This window comes from Sceloporus undulatus, chromosome 2, assembly GCF_019175285.1.
Source record: "Sceloporus undulatus isolate JIND9_A2432 ecotype Alabama chromosome 2, SceUnd_v1.1, whole genome shotgun sequence".
NCBI classification, from domain to species: domain Eukaryota; kingdom Metazoa; phylum Chordata; class Lepidosauria; order Squamata; family Phrynosomatidae; genus Sceloporus; species Sceloporus undulatus.
The window spans coordinates 92,579,104-92,596,833 of record NC_056523.1 but is presented as its reverse complement, the minus strand read 5'-3'; the positions used below and the strand labels follow the sequence as shown (position 1 = coordinate 92,596,833).

General features: G+C 40.0%; 1 protein-coding gene across 5 annotated transcripts in view; it reads right to left on the bottom strand.

Moving 5' to 3' along the window:
* The window catches only part of TBC1D9B (TBC1 domain family member 9B), a 55,596-nt gene that overhangs the window by 29,011 nt on the left and 8,855 nt on the right, over positions 1–17,730 (bottom strand). For 4 of the 5 annotated variants that reach the window (XM_042449922.1, XM_042449923.1, XM_042449925.1 and 1 more), the window contains exons 2-8: positions 11,051–11,161; positions 7,939–8,057; positions 7,018–7,246; positions 6,172–6,430; positions 4,424–4,631; positions 3,041–3,253; positions 856–1,017 (exon numbers count right to left, since the gene is read on the bottom strand). In XM_042449922.1, the coding sequence (XP_042305856.1) occupies positions 856–1,017; positions 3,041–3,253; positions 4,424–4,631; positions 6,172–6,430; positions 7,018–7,246; positions 7,939–8,057; positions 11,051–11,161 (1,301 nt within the window). Of the gene's footprint in view, positions 1–855; positions 1,018–3,040; positions 3,254–4,423; positions 4,632–6,171; positions 6,431–7,017; positions 7,247–7,838; positions 7,858–7,938; positions 8,058–11,050; positions 11,162–17,730 lie in introns of those variants that run through there. The other variant, XM_042449926.1, reaches the window with a different exon arrangement.

Sequence of the window (17,730 nt, the reverse complement as noted above, 5' to 3'; positions counted from 1 at the left end):
GATTTTTTGGGTCAATTTTTTGACCTAAATTTCTAGACTTATACATGAGTATATACAGTAGTCCCAAATGAGTATATACAGTAGTTCCCAAATTGTGCTATCTAGCCTGGCATAATATAAGTTCAGTAAAATGAATTCTGACTCCATCTATATTTCACAGAATCTGACTATGTTCCTGTCTCATGTTAGCATTTATATCCTAAAGGATTAGTGAAAAAATGCTTTATTAGACACCTTAGCTAGCATGGCTAACTCTTAATTTAAAGATGCCCTGCTTTTACAACACAAGGTTGTACATTATACCTTAGTTTAAGTCAACCAAAAAAACTTGTAAAAGAACACAAACACACAGAATCAAATATAACAACTGGCTTCCAGGCCAAATTCAGGCTAATGTTAAAGGGGGGAGGGGTTAAAACTGGATTATTGCTGCAGTGCGGATGTAGCCTTAGAGCAGCATTAACTTTCTGTTTCTTATCATTAAGCAAAGAAGTCCTGAAAAATTTCCCCATGCAAAAGCAATACATTGATCTATGCTTAGATTTCCTGGGAACCAAAAGCATAGCCTTTTCAGGGCCAGTCCCAATACTTTCAAATATAGTATCAATGATAAGGTTCAGCTACCCATGTAGATTTTAGAAAAACATGGAATGTTTGCTTTAAATCATCCATGCTTTTAATTTTTAACTTAATATGTTTGACACATTATCCCACTTAAGTGTATTTGACTGTATTTTCTTTTGTAATTCTGATTTGTTTTTATGATATATGTGGTTTTGCAGTGGCTGTATATTGTACTGTATAGTTCAACAAATAAAAACCCTTCCTATCCCTCTGATAAAGAATTGGACTTACTCCCTTTGATCCAAGGACTTCATCGGAGTTGGACCCAAAGAGTTTTAGCAATCCCTGGGATGCTGTTGGTACTTTATCTTTACAAAAATTGGCCAGCTGATTGTTGAGAGAAGATTCAGGACTGACGGCAGGTGGACTGTTGGGAGACATCTCTGGAAACTCCTAAAAACAAATGGATAAATTGAAAATAATGAAAGCACAAACAGGCTTCCTTGCCAAAACAAAGAACATTTAGGCTGCATCCCCACTGCAGAAATAATCTGGTTTAACTCCCCCTTTAACTGCCAGTGTTCAATGCTATGGAATTCTGGGAACTGTATGGCACCAGAGCAGAGCTCCACAGCATTGAGCCATGGCAGGTAAAGGGAGGGTCAAACTGGATTATTTGTGCAGTGTGGATGTAGCCTTAGGGCAGCATCAACTTCTTCCTTCTTATTAAGTGTATTTCCATTCAGCCCTTGTTTAAAGCACCATGCTTTTGACTCTCTGCTGAGCTGCCCATCTAGGATGGGTATACAGTCTTCAGCATCAAAACCACACAATCTATTTCAGAACAGCAGTTTCTATTCACTGTGGACTCGCTACATGTCAACCCTAATTGCCCAATGAGCGCATCCATACGAAACTTGAGTTTGTAGATATTCATCTGCCACATTCATAGTTCATTGTTTTGCATACATTTAAAAAAAAACAACATGTGAAGCATCACTGAGCAGATGGAAGGAACCAAAAGGCTTACCAATATTTTCAACAGTTACTGAGAGTACAGGGCCAAAATTAGAAACATTTAGCAGTCCTGGCCAATATTACTCAGTTTGGGAAGATGAGAAGAGTGGCCCCTCTCCAAATGATACCTTTCTTTCTCTAAATCTGCTCACTCCTGAGTGTTTTTTAATGAATTCTCTCCAATTATTTGAATTTTTCTCCATATGGAGAAAAGATAGTTCCATTTTCTTCTCGCTTTCGCATCCACTTGCTTTTTATGTTCTTTATCCGTCCATCTTCAAAGCCATCTTATGACGCTGTTCATTAACTGAGTCCTCACTGTTATAATCTGGCTCACTACTAATAAGTGGAATGACAGTGAATTATTACCCCATTATCTCATGTGGGAAATCATGTTATGAACTTCCCATAGTCAGAGAATTTAATCAAAGATCTCAGCAAATTTCCCCCTTGTACAGCATTTGAAACAGACAGTGCTTCCTAATCTGCAGTCCCTTAGATCAAGACAACATTATATATCCCTGATAAAAACAAAATAAACTGGAAAGGGCACACAGTGTATGGATCTACACAAACAGAAGCTCAGGCACAGAACTTCAGTGAGAAATGGCAGGTGAGAAACTCCAGTGAGAAATGAATCTCAAGAACAAATCACAAGAATCTCAAGAACAAACTGTGTAAGGAAGGACAGAATCTGTAAGCAGAGCAGAACAAGAGTAAGTTTTACTCTCCCCTCCATTACCACACTTCTTTGATTATCAGCATTCACTAACCAGTTGTCTTACTTGTGCATGCACAACATGGTACACAACAATCATGGTACATAAGCAATGGTGTACGTCTTCTCTCCTACACAGATGCTGTCTTATGACATGTCACTGATGCAGTCCAATATTGTCTGCTCTGCTCTTTAGCGACTCACACAGAAATGTTACCTCATTTTAAAAACTTTAAATGCCAAGCATTGAATGTAAGACCCTTCACGTGCAAAACATATGCTGTCCACTCTGCTATAATCCCTCATCTACCTGCCCTTAGTCAGATAATTCAATGTGAGATTTCAACCACTTCCCCCTTGTTCTGGCATCTAAGGGAGCCAATGCTATCTAACCAGTTTTCTCTTAAAACAGTATATTGTTAGGAGTATCATTCTATAACTGTTTTTCTCTGGTAAGACAGGATAGGATAAAAATAAATCTTCTTTAGTTTATTCTTTAAGGTTGAGAAAATAGGTAAAATCTGACTTAAGATGCAGATAAAAGACCAAATCTTTTACAGAAAACTGAACAAATCATTAGCACTCTTTCTGGTGTATTTTGCTGTAAACAAAGGAAGGGCCTTGGCTTGTCATCCAGGTTTGGAAAGCGACATAAGGGACCATACCATTAAAATACATTTGGAATTTGTCACAGCTATTATGGAATGCCATCTCAGCCCTTCCAGAACTTGCTTCTAGTACCTCATGAGCATGGTCACCAAAGCTTTTCTTCCACCCTCTGTCATTGCTACATGACTGTTTTGATGGGGTTTTCTGTAGGAAGTCAGAGATTCTCTGTACCAGGAAATCTCGATCTTTCAGGTTGGCAAAAAGGAAAGTCATTTTGTTTTTGGTGCTGATGGAAAGTGGACTAGGCAAGACACTGGAACTGTCAGCTTTCTCAACAATTGTGACCTAGAGAATACACACAGGTTAATGAAGTTATACCAAGCTCTTCTAAAATTACAATGTTCAGTATTTAATTCTGCAGAAATAATCTACACCCTTGATGGATATTTCTTCCAAGACCAGCCCCTTCAAAAGATATGGTGCTTAGTGCCACCAAGATCTAACTGCAGGCATGGCTTTTCTCCCTGGAGAAAGATGACAGGTTTTGTAGAAACCGTGGAGATCGAAAAGTTACAAGCAACACAATAAAGTAAGACCTATTTTTCATTCAACCACTTTATTTCTCAAAACTATCAATTGTTTATTTTAGAACACATCTTCTTAGTACTCATGCTGTATTAAGCACAGGTTTGGCCCTTTGACAATAGAATCCATGTGACAAAAGCAGGGGATGAAACAGCATTGCAAGGTGCCTAGTTAACTCTAACATACATAAGTCTACTTCTTCTGGTGTGACCAGTGATCTCCTACTGCCTCTGGCTCAAAGAAGAGTTCACAACTGTAGAATGGCATAACGACATGTGACACCCCCCCCCCCCAATATTTTGGACTGGATTAATCCCTCACCATTGGCTAAGTTTTCTATGATTGCTGAGAGTTTTAGGCCAAAATCATTTGGAGGCCCACAGCTGCTCATTCCTCCTGCAGAAGGTGCAGTTAGAAAAACAATGAACCATAAAGCTAAATTAGATTAAGGCCCAAAAGGGCGGGCTGGAGGCAGCTGGTTTTCTTCCGGAGGGAGCAGCCAAACTGCAGGGTATCCCTTTGCCCCAAAAAGAACCCAGAAAAAATGGGTCCTTCTTCCGATGCTGCGTGGATATCACGACTGCGCCATTGGCACACTCGTGACATAAGCGACGTGCAGTGGTGTCTATACGCTGTGTGTCGCTTATGTCATGATGGTAGCCCTTGTATGGACGAGAGGCTGCCATTACGCCGCAGCCGTGACATCCTAGGTTTAGGGACTGTGCAGTTGGTGCGTGGTCCCTAACCCTAGAATTGCCACCTGGACACCACTTCTTGGCGGTATTAAATTTAATTGGCCTAAATAAAATTAAGCCTACAATTATTTAGCCAATGGGATAATCAACTGAGGATTTAAATAATACATCATACAAATACTCCCTTAAATTAAAATCTGCCTGGAGGCTAACAAAATGAGTAAGCAAATCTTACCTCCCTGAGTGGTATTATGAGATGACAAGCCTCCTCGGCCTTGCTAGCAAAACAGATATAGTTATTGGACACAAACATCTGGCCTAGGATATGAATTTTGTTGAATGGGGTCCACAAAGTACAGTCTGTGTGCCCATCAAGACGTTCATCCTTAGGCAGCCGAAATGTAGCTCGGTACCACTCATTTTTGGCTCGAGCATCCAGATCTCTGTAGAAAAAGACAACCCTTAATACTTGGCACTTGGAAGGAAAATAACACTATTATTCAACTGTTACAATAACAGCCTTTTCCCACAAGTTTGTCCCATATTTCTCCTTTCTTTAAGTATAGAAAATTTTACACCTGATTTATGGCTGGCAAAAATCCTAAGTAAAGCTATATACAGTAGTTTTCAGTCCAGCACTGAACACTGAAAGCAATGTTTCTTTCTCAACACCTGTTCAAAAATCCAAGTTTTTAAATCCTCGGGACATAGCCAAAAAACCAGGAACACTGCAGCGTTGAAATGTTAATCAGAATTCCTGGCAAAGATCATTGAACCCCCTGATTTGGCAGCAAAAATATTTGCTCAAGGGTAACATGAGAATAAAAGTTTTAAAGAAGTGGAGGTGGGGGAGAAAGATAGGAAAGTTTTATAGATCACCTAAGAACAAGACCCATTGTCTGTCATTCTGGAACTGTACTAACCATACTGGGGCCATGTATTCCTATTCCTTTCCAAGACTGAACCCAGAGGAAAACAGTTCTGCAAATCTGCAGCAGAAGCAGCTGCCCTAACACTGTTTGGCAAGTAGTGCATATGATACCACAAATTCACCTGCCCATTTCTCTCTGGAACAATTGTACAACTCTGATTTTACAACTTTGATTTTTTGTTACTATTGCTAAAAAGTAAGGCAATGTATTAACATTTAACATATTAACATTTAATTCAATAAATATAGAACTGATGCTTTAAGATTTAAACAACTGAAAAGAAATGAGTACGTAGCCAGTTAAGGAAGCATAAACCAACGTTTAAATCAAAGGCAAGCATATCTATTAACTACAGTGCAAAGATAGAATCCATGTCACCATGGATGCAGTGCCCACCCAGAGGGAACCTGATAAAAGCCCCTACACCTACACTCTGTAATATCATGTAATATCCTGTGCACACAGACACTCAGCATGAGGAGTACTATGGAAAATGGGAGATCTATGCACAGCCCCATACACTCTGCCAATTATGAGTCAATCAGGAAGGTGGGTGGAGGGGCATGCAAGGACCTCCCATAATGACCTCAACTTCAGAATCCATTTGCCCACTAATCCGAAAACAGAAAGAAAGAAGCATGGCTCAATAATGCCTTCCAAAAGATCATTTGGCATTGGGAACTCATGCACATGGTAGACTACATCAAGCCCATGCTTTATAATCACAAAACACACACCTCAAGAATGACAAAAACCATTTTTTCTAGAAAAGAAAACAATGAAATCCAAGAGTGCCATGTAGCAAGATTCTGAACTGCAAAAGTGAGATTCTCCCACTCATGTACAAACCAGAGTACACTCCAAGGTACTTAAGACGATCATTAAAACATGTTTTTTTGTAGAAGATTAACATTGACTGTTAATCAATGCTTAACAGTGCTATACATAAATATTACATGATAATACACAATTTCTTTCTGTTCCACTTGGTTTCCTCCTAAAATGTGGGGGAGAGGAGGGGAGGGAGGAAGAGAGAGAGAGAGAAAGATACCTTTTGAGTGCTGAGATATTCTTAAGAGGCTTGCTGGGCTTGGGAAGCAACATGTCCTCCGTGAACCCTTTATTGTCAAATAGTTGCCGCATGGCAATGTTAGCCAGCTGTTCCATTAACTTGAAGGTTTCGTTGATGTTGAGGAACATAGAAAAGTACAGCTCACTGTCCCTGGTACTCACTTTGATACATTCAGGGAACAGAAGAGTGGCATTCTTCTCCAGTTGTGTTACATCCACCCACTGGACTATTAAGGTCACTAGGGAAACAAACAAACCCAAGCCACAATTTACTAGCAGTCATTTCAAACAAATAAGAGCTCAAACTCTTTTTTCAACCTATAATTTTTTCAAATTATAGCTTCACTTAGCAAAGTTCTTAGAAAGAAAATAGGCTGAATAAAAAAAAAATTCTGCAAAATATTTTATAAATGTTGCTTCAACAATATTGGGGGCAGTATCAATGCAGTACCTCTGACTGCTTAGCCATGAATAAGCAATCAGGAGTAGGCCAAGAACACATTTCTTCCCAGTCTCTTTTGGTGTAAGAATTCCCCCTCCTATCCACAACTGGACCTATTGTTAAATTGGTATGGATAATAATAATAAATCTAAATTATTAATTAATAATAAATGTATAAAACCACTGGATATGCTCAAAAACAAACAACGATTTTATACCAGTTAGCATTGTAATAGTCCAGTGCTTCCCAACCTTGTATTCTCAGATGTTATTGGACTATAACAGATAGAATCCCTTACCACTGATCATAATGGGTGGAGCTGAGAGCTGGAAGTCTAACAACATCTGAGAACCCCAGAAATACACAGCAGGTGGAGAGCTTACCTTCTTTGCCCAAAAGGAAGGAATAGAAACAAAGGTGGTTAACAGTCAGATACAGCCAGCCTTGCCTGGGCACACGCCCCTTCCAATAGCTGCAGGAGTAATAATTCACTAGTTTCTCTACTTCAGGCATTCCAAATTGTTTGCGCATCTTCAGTTCTGCTTCCTTAAATTTACCAGGGTCTTCTTCCCCCTGAGGCTGCTGATTCTTATTTTCTTCAGCAATAATGCCCTATGGAGAAAAAAAAGGAGACAGTGACCAATTAAAACCTAAGGGGTCTTATACAGAATGGGTTTGTTGCATTGTGCTAAGTACAACTGAGATCAGATTTCAGACAGAATGTAACTTCTACACATTTAATGCTCAATATTCTATACAGTGGCATATGTGACAGCACATCCATTGATCTTCTGTTCAGTGAATGGAATGTGGTTGCGTAACAGCTCATGAATCTATTGAACATTGCCAGACATTATTAATAACCAAGTCCATCCATGGCAATATCACTGTGTTTATTATGTCCTGGGTGCCTTCCAACTGTTTCCAACATATTGAAACCCTAAGGTGAACCTATCGTGTTTTTTTCTTGGCAAGAAGAACAGCAATGGCAAGGAACAACACTACCTCCAGGAGAAGGACAAAGGAACCGTGCATTTCAGCAGAAGCAGGAATAGGCAAACCTATTAGCCCAGATGTATTGCTGACTTTTAATCACAAGGTGCAATGTTAAACTACCCAGTCTCTCTTATTATTTCAAGTAAAGAAAGAGTAAAGATTCTAAATAGTTGGCTCACTAGACACAGCTCACAGTGCAAACATTTGCCTCATATAGAGCTTCCCATGAAGATTCAGACTGTGTAGCTCTCAGGAGTGTCTCATCACTGTGGTGAAAGAATGATGCTGGAAGAATAGGCGCCTCTTACATGTATCTTGCCCTTGACAAAAGTAGTGATATCTTCATCATTGTCAAAGATGGCAAGAGTCTGAAGCAAGTTATTCTCTAGCCATTCCCAGTGTTTTGTGATTTCCTTACGGGATGAACCTAAGAAGAAATTAAGAAACAATCAGAGAACAGCCCCAGCTTTGAAAGCAAGCATTATGAAAGTTATTAAGGTAAGCCACTGTTCTCTTATATTTTTTCTCAGAATGATTTTGTCCTACCTTGGGGAGCTTTTGCAAATGAGATAAGCATGGATTGTTATAGCTTAACAGTGTTCTGCAGCATGAAGGAAGTATTCCTGGAGAACAATGCAATGAATATTCAAAGGCAAACTTCAGTCTTATTGTCCTTATATTTAAGACATCCCACTTATCTACACTTTCTCTCCACCTACTTGTCTCTCTCTCCATTTCATACAAATGTGACTGCTATCAGCACGTGCTATTCCAGGGACGTAGCCAGGATTTTGGGAAGGGGGGTGGTCAAGACTAAGTGCCACCATTTTGAGAGGCTAAGGCGCGTTACAGACGGGCCTAAGAGGCGCCATCCTTGCGCCGCGATTACGCACGAGGGGCGGCGCCTCCGGATGTGCCTTGCCCCTTGTGCGTAACCGATACGTCAAGATAGCGGCGCCCTATACAGATGGGCGCCAGCATCTTGATGTAGTGGACGCTCTGCGTCCGCACGTCCAAACCCAGAAGAGACGTCGCGAGTGTGCGCTTTGGCACTCGCAGCGTCTCTTCCGGGTTCCTTTTTTGCTCCGTGAGGGAGTCGCGCGGTTTGGCTGCTGTGGCTCCCTCACGGAGCAAACAGCAGCGGCCCAAGACCACCCCTTTTGGGCAGTCTGTAACGGGCCTAAGAGCCCCCTCAAGACACAAAAAGAGGGTCAAGCGTTTACCCTCGACACCTCGATGGCACCACTTTAACTTCCGTTATGGCTTCGTGCTATGGAATCTTGGGATCTGTAGTTTTGAGGACCTGTTGAGTCATCTGTCAGGTGCCACAACAAACTACAAATCCCAGCATTTCACAACATGGAGCCAAGGGCAGTTAAAGTGGCATCAAACTGGATTATTTTTTCAGTGCAGATGCAAACTGAGTCCTTCCTCTGAAGGTGTTTACATCAGATAAATTCAGCTCGATAAAGCAAGGTGTAGCTGCTCACGCAATGAGCGGCAGCCACTCTGTTCATGCTCAGAGACACTCTGCTCATGCTTTGAGACACTGCATTCCAACTTCTGAGCTGAGCTAAGAACCCAGGCTGCATCCACACAACATTTCATTCCCACTTCCAAGAGGGATTTTTAATTCCAAGACATACACATACACACACACGATTTTTAATTCCAAGACTCATCTATCTATCTATCTATCTATCTATCTATCTATCTATCTATCATAATTTTAAATTCCAAGACATTATACCTTCCTTTCTTTTTATGAAAAACAAACCCCTTTAAGAGAATCCTATTTTGGGAGAAAGGCAGGGTATAAAATCAATCAATAAAAATTATAGTGCAATAGTCCATCAGTGCATGGCTTGCATTATAAGACTTTATACCTTTATACATTTAAAAACAATTAAAATCACAGTAGGCTCAGAGTGCTATAGAATCATGGAATCATAGGGGGTGTTCTCACTTAAGATTTGAAACCATTTAAAATACAACGTTTTTAATAAAACCGATTCAAAATAACCCTGGTCTTATCCCGCATTCCGAATCGCTTTTATTCTTCGTTCCTATCTGGTTTTTTAAATCGAAGTTTTTACCTACAAGCGTTCCTACATGGCATGAAATCAGTGTTTAAATAAATCGATTTTTCTCCTCCATACCTTATTTGGAGCTGTCAATCAATAGTACGTCAGAATGACGTAACGTTAATCTGGAATATTTGGAAGCGATTTAAATAATAATAATAATAATATTAAAATTTTTATTTATATGCCGCCCTTCCTTCGATCAGGGCGGCTCACAGCACGTTAAAATACAATCAACACAGTACACATAAAATAAAAATACCCATTAAAACAAACCAACAGTAAAAAGCCCCATAGCCCAACCTCTTGGCCACGAAAGAGGAGGGAGGCCCACAGGATATTTATTCGGGGAATGCCTGTTGGAATAGGAAGGTTTTAAGGTCCTTCCTAAATTGGGCCAGGGTAGTAGATTTATCTTTTGGCATCGTTTCCATTTCATTGACTGTTTGTGAATCGATGTATTTTTGGCGGTTTTTTTTCCAAATGGACCAATGAAGGCGCTTAATCGCTCAAACGTCCTCTTCTGTGTCTCCCCATATTAACTGCCATAACTCAGTGCTAGGGAATCCTGGGAATGGTAGTTTATTATGGCACCAGCACTCTCTGGCAGAGGAGGATAAATGTCTCACAAACACAACAGTTCCCATAATTCCTTAGTACTGAGCCAGGGCAGGTTAAGGGGTCTCAAACTGTATTATTTCTACAGTGGGTTTGGAACTACAGATGAGGGTTTTTTCATAAATTAAAAAAGTTGTTACTTTATAATTACCATATATATATATATACATACACACACACACACACACACACACACACACTCATATACATATATATATATACATGTGTGCAAACACACACACAAATATATATGTGTATATATACCTATATGTTTGTGTGTGTATGCATTTATATATATATGCATGTGTGTGTGTGTGAGTATTCATATATAATCATGTGTGTGTGTGTGTCTGTCTGTCTGTAGTGTGTGTGTGTGTGTGTGTGTGTGTGTGTGTGTGTTTGCCAAATCGGATCAAGGAGGAGAAGGCAGTGGGTTTCAGTGGGTAGAGACTGTTCTGCATCCAAAGCCCAGGGTTGGAAAATGGGATCAAGGAGGAGAAGGCAGTCAGTTTAAGTGGGATAGAGACACAAGACAGAAAAGGGGAAAAGAGAACGACCCTGGGCTTATCAAAGCTTCTCACCTTTGCCCTAAACTGGTTAAAAAAAAAAACCCACCTACCACTCAGTGGATGTGGTGCAAAACACAGCAAATATGAACCACTAGCAATTCCCCTTTAAGAAATTCTTGCTTCTTTGTTTGGATTATAATAGTACTTACCACATGCTACTGCCCAATAGATTTGAGAATCCTGTGTCTGGTGCAAAATCCTATAGGGAGCAACTCTAGCACTGGAATCCAAAACAACATCCAGAGTCCCCACAAGCAGCCCTAAGAAGACAAAGATGAAGAACAAAATAGCAGGAATGTCATCTGTGTGAAAGAGAGAGAAAGTTGTGGGTGACTTTAACAAGTGTTTCTTTGGCGTGTTACACACCTGTAGGCGCTCCTTTCCCCGCCGGATCGGGGCCTCAGCTGCCAGAACGGCAGCTTCCCCGCGGCCTGGAAAGGGGTGTCCTTGGGGCTTCATGCCCCAAGGACACCTGGTGGCGGTGGGGAGGAGGAGAAAGGGGCCGCTTGGCCCCTTTCTCCCTTGTGTCGCTGGCGCAGCTGTCTAAAGGCTCCACCAGCGACGCAAATCGTGGAAGGAGCTCCGTTTCAGAGCTCCTTCATGCGCCGCAAAAAGGCACCCTCGCGCGGTGCAAAGACGTCATGTCCACGCCACCTCATTTGGAGGCGGTGCGTTCGTGACATCGTAATGTCGGCCCCCGTGTGGAATGGGCGCCGCCATTTTGTATGGACTCAATCCGTACTAGGGTTAGGGGCATCCAGAAGGGACGCCCCTTTCTAATCCTAGTACGGACCCAGTCCGTACTATTACGCCCGTGTGGAACGGGCCTTTGGCATGTAAAAATAAAGGATAGCATTTCTGTCTTGAAAAATGGTTGCACACCCATACCTACTATATACTCAACCGCATGTATAAATCAAGGGCAGGTTTGGGGGTAAATTTATGGAATTTGCTATGACTCGATAAGTCGAGGGTAAAGCTCAGGGGCACTTAACAAGGTGGGTAAGGGAAGAAGGGAAGGAAAATGATGCCAATTTACAAAATTCCACGAGGCATAACTTTTTGTGTTCACCCTTATGGTTGGATGGATTAGGAGGGAACTATGGTAAATTGTGGCTGTGTAATGTGTGTAGCAGGCAACCAGGCTTAGGCGGGGCTAAGAAAATGAATGTCTGTGAAAAAGGAAATAAAGAGAAAGCGAAGCAAATGGTGACTACATTAGCAGTGATCACAGCCTTTAAATTCAATATGATAATATTGCCTGATTTTAACCCAGAAAAGCTGACATAGGGGTGAAACAGACCACTCAAAAAGGACGGACTGGGGTTGCCTGGCACCACTCGCCCTGGAGCTGTGGCAATCACATGCCTACACCCTCATTCTGGACCTTTGCTAGTGTTTGAAACCAGCTTCTGAAAAAGAGCAGTTTTTCTTTGCTCCTTTTAAAGCTGGATCTTCCTGGCAGGGCGATTTCAGGCTGCGTTTGGGGCATGTATCACCTAAACGCCATGCCTCAAGGCAGCCCACAGGCAGACCACTTGGCTCATCTGTTTTAGCCCAAACATACGTAAATGTTTTATTCAGATCCTTTAAAGCCCAGTTCCTTTCTGTTCTGTCCTTTGAAACAAATTGCCAAAGAGCTATCACTGCCACCATTTTCAAGCTCAGGCATTTAAAAAGGCTAGAAGTGGTGCCACAGCAGAAAGAGTAGAGAGGATTGGTGCTCCCATGATGGACTAAGCTCTCACCTTTTGCCACTCTACTCAGAGAAGGGGACGGTTCCTTTTTAAATAAGAGTTATACACTATTTTCACTCCGCTGTGGATAAGTTAACTCAGGTTATTTGAGTCAATTTTTAAACTAAAACACCCAAGACAGGTTTTGTTTGGGTTTGCCAAAATAATTTTTGATAAACATAAATGCTGGATGGTTTATAAAATATATGTTCAAAGACAGCCCTGGTTCTCTCTTGGAGACTGTTTGTTTGTTTTGCAGTAGCCAGATATTCAGGAAGTGCTATTGTTTGTATGTGACTTCAAGTTATTTCTAATTTATGGCAATCCTAAGACCATAACATGCCTTTTCTTGGCAAGATTTGGTCAGAGGAGGTTTGTCATTGTCTTCCCCTGAGGCTGAGAACATGTGACTTGTCCAAGGTCACCAGTGGGTTTCATTGTTGAGCAGGGAATTGAACCCTGGTCTCCAGGCAGAGTCATAGTCCAATATTCAAACCACCACACCACACTGGTTCCTATAGACTTCGCTAAATACTAACTGCTTATACCTGCTTACCTCGATCTGACACCTTTTAGATATTGGACTACAACTCCTATGTTGACTACAAGTTATGGGAACTGTAACCCAACATGCCAAGAGGGTAATGGTTTGAAGAAAGATGCCTTATACAATCCCTATTATTCATTCATAGTGGCCAGAAGTGTTAAAAAGGTATTTGCAACACTTTTGCCCATGAAAGCAACATCCAGCATTTTGAGAACAGGCTTGCTGTTATGGACCCAAGCCCCAAGGCTTCTTCCATATCCACATGTTTCTTCCATATCCTTGCATCCTTTTTCCACTTGTACACTGGTGACTTCCTATTTCCTTCATGCCTTGAGTCAAACCACAGTTTTTTATTTTGAGCAAACCAGTAAACTATAGTTTGCATTTACCTTTCAAACCATGATAGGAACTTAGAGGAAACCTATTTTTACTCCTGGTTTGAAGGGCAAATACAAGTCCTAATTTACACAAAAGGAAAGAAGAGAGAGAATATGTAACCAAATGGCTCTATTAAGTTCTTTTTTTTCTTCTTTTTCCCCTTTTATTCTCTTTACACCATTACATTACATAAATCCATCATAAACCGAAGAAACAATCGCATAATTGTTTTCTTACACTAACATATCTATACAGTTTTGATTTATCTGTACTGTTATTCTACTTCCTTCCCCCAAAAAAGAACCCAGAATGACTCCTTGTCTATTTTTTTTACAATGTCTGTCCTTGTGACACTTTTATACATATCAGTAAATATCCTTACCTCCCTCCCACGCCTTTTATATAACTTCACTAGTAATCTTAAGCATTTTTTAATGGTATACCATCAATTAAAGAAAGAGGGGGGGAAAAGCAGCAAAGATGGTTTACCCTTAGTATGAACTATATTCTTATCACCCTCCAATCATTCTGGGTTTCCCCCTGAGATATGATTCTTCTAGCTTGTTCCTTAAATCCCTCAATTTCCTCAAATAAACTTTCCTATCTACTAATTAATTAACTTATTTCAATTGACCAGTTATTACCGCCACTTATAGCGGAGCAACTTCTGCTTATTGTCACATCAAATAATTTCCTCAATATTTGACGCCCAATTCACCACCTTCCCCCATTTTATTTCCATCGAGCCCAAAACTTCTTCCCAATCTACTCTCCATTTAGCATTGTCCTGATTTTGCAGTTTGTACGATAATAAATCCAATTCCATCATATCATATACTTTCTCTCGCCAATCATCCATCTCTGTATTTTTATCAGACTTCCAAAATCGTGCATATACCAATCTGGCAGCTGGCAGCATATAAAACAAAATTTTACCATATCTAGTTTCATCTTTCTCCTCTAACATACATAATAGCATTACTTCAGCTCTAACTTTTAGTTTAACTCCCAAAATATTATAGATTTCCAATTGTATTTGTTTCCAAAAGATTTTTGCCTTGTCACATGACCACCATAGGTGGTAATAAGTAGCGATCTCCTTATGGCAGTTCCAACATAATCTTTTACCTGTTCTATACATCTTGGCTATCTTGTCTGGTGTCAAGTGCCATCTGTATAAAATTTTATAGTAATTCTCCTTAACATATTGCGATGAAGAGTATTTCATTCTTTTGTTCCATGATTTCTCCCACTGACTCATTTCAATAACCCTCCCACAATTCTGTGCCCATTTAATCATTGAATCTTTTCCAATTTCATCTTCTGTGTACCATTCCAGTAGTTTTTTATAAATTTTTGATAATGTTTTCGTCTCCGATTTCCATATTATATTTTCTATCTCATTATTAGAGTTGGAGTACCCTGATTGTTTTTTGTCTTCTCTATACCTCTGACTGAGCTGTCTGTATAAGAACCAGCCTATATCCCACCCTTCCTCTTTCAAGCTTTCATATGTTTTCATTGACCCATCTTTGTTTATCAAATCCTTATATCTAATCCATCTCTGATCCCTTTTAGGGTCACAACAATATAATGCCTCGTGTGGCGAAAGCCACCCAGGAAGTTTGGGGGAGATTCTTCTCTTATATTTATTCCAAACACGGAAAATTGAGGCTCGGATATAGTGGTCGTTGAAACTTCGATTGGCTCTAATTTTCCCATAGAACATGTATCCATGCCATCCAAACCTGTTATTAGTACTCTCAAGCTTTAACAATTTACTGTTTTGTAGGGTTATCCATTCTTTTAAATACAGTATAGCACTGGCTTCAAAGTAAAAACTTAAATGGGGAGGGCAAACCCTCCTCTTTCTTTGGCATCATAGAGTATTTTTATTTTAATTCTTGGCTTTTTACCAGCCCAAACAAAATCTATTCTTATAGCACCAAACCATAGTTTCTTGGCACTATACTTGAATTAAGTCTCAGATTTTACTCATTTCATTCATAAATGCAAAACCAGTCCTTGATAGCTCATATTCTCTTTAAAAATACCTTTAAAAATTATCTTAAAAATATGAACAAAGCATGCAATTAAGGTCTTGAAACACAAGCAAGGAGAAGGCTATGTGGTCAAGTGCTTTGGTTTCTAGAACAGCTGAAAATAAAAGTCACTCACACAATGTATGTTTAACTGTAAGAAGAAAACTGCAGGGTGCAACACATGAAGATGAATAGAGAAAATTTAAAATACCTTTGGCATACAAACATTTTGCTCCCTGAAGCAAGGAAAGGTGGCACTCTCTCCCTATACCACTTACAAAAGCCAGGTGAACTGGCAAAGGAATCCTACTGTTACACTAGTGATGGAACTTGTGAAATGGTTTTCAAATAAATTACAGCAGATCCAGCTACTTGATGATATCGAATGCTAGAAACATTGCGAGGAAATGTGATCACTAAGCCTTATCTGCTAAAATGCTTCATAAATAATCTAACCACGAAAAATGATCTTCTTTGTATCCTGAGAGAGGCTATTACACACACAGAGGATGGTAATAACAACGTTAGCAGGTTTACATTTAGCAGAAGCAGCAGCTTCCCATTTTCACTGTCATTACAAAGCACATATATCTTTTTTTCTACCATGTAAAATCAGTAAAATGATCGGAAAAACTTTAAAAATAATAGTATGTTACCATCACTGACACACAACTATTTATTTTACTTTTTAGTGAGTAATACTGAAATAGCTATCGGAGTGTGTTTATATATCCATTTTTGTATTCTGCATTTACGTATCCATTTATCTACAGATTCTGCATCTATGGATTCAACCAACTGTAGTTTGAAAATATTAACCAAATAATTAATTAAATAAAAATTGAAAAAGCAAACCCTGATTTTGCAATTTTATATAAGGGACACCCTTTTACTAGGCCATTATATTTAACAGGGCATGAACATCCATGGATTTTGGTATCCATAGGGTGTCCCGGAAACAAACCCCAGTGGATACCAAGGTCCCAAAGTACAGCTTCATCATAATATTTACTCAGTGATTAGAAGGCATAGTGTTCAGACACTACAGTATTTCATTCCTGATTGTTTTCTACCATTAAAAGGTAAAAGGTTATCACTGGAATCCTATATGATCTGTTACATTACATAGCTTTACATATACCTAGCTATGTAGCAGAGGTGCTAAGAAAATCCTTTAATAAATTGTAAAGATGTGTATCGGACACTTGCAAGAGGGCTGTACACAATGAGCATTACTGTGTGGTGCACTTCACTGCACAATGCACATCAGTGCACAATGTACATTTGTGTACCAATTTGCACTGCACATTGTGCCCTGTGAACTTATGAGCATGGGGCACTGAAATTATCACTTTCCCAGCTCTGCTATGTAGTAAACTAACAGCAGCCCTCTCCTAGATATGGACGTCACATAACTGCAATTCTTCTTCCTGCTGATAATAGCCCACTTACAAAGATGGAAAATTCCAACAGAATTCCAGACATTATTTAGCCTGAGACTTTTAAAAAAGACACAGGGGCTGTACAGACGGGTGGCATGCAGCCACCCCTTTACTGGCTGGATCAGGGCCATGGCAACTTCATGGCGCAGCCCCAAACTGGCCTCTGGAAAGTGCAAAAAGGAGCCGCAGAAAGCAGCTCCTTTTTGCACTCTTTAAGGGGTGCTATAGCCACAGCATTGTAGCTTTATGATGCCCTTTCGGCACCACAATGTAGACCAGCACACACCAAAATGGCGCCGTGGGGCAGGGCTAGGGCATCCAGCATGCGGATGCTGTGCTCCAGCTCTGCCCACAGTCCGGCACAAAATGCTGGTCTGTACTGCCTCAGTTTGTTATTTGCTACTTGTCATTGGTTTAGTTAAAGGAACTTCTTGCTGTTACTCATCATTTGAAGTGTGGCACAACTGTAGCCCACTACCATTTAATCTTTTAATTTAAAATATGATTTAAAATACAAAAGGAAACAACCAACCTCCCAAAGCACTGTTTTGAGAGTAAGGGGTAGGCATTACTCACTATGCTAAAAGAAAATTACCAGTAATTATGTTATTCTTCAATAAATATCATTGTTATGCCCTTCTGAGCCTCTAAATACATTGCAGATAATATTATCACTCATAAGGG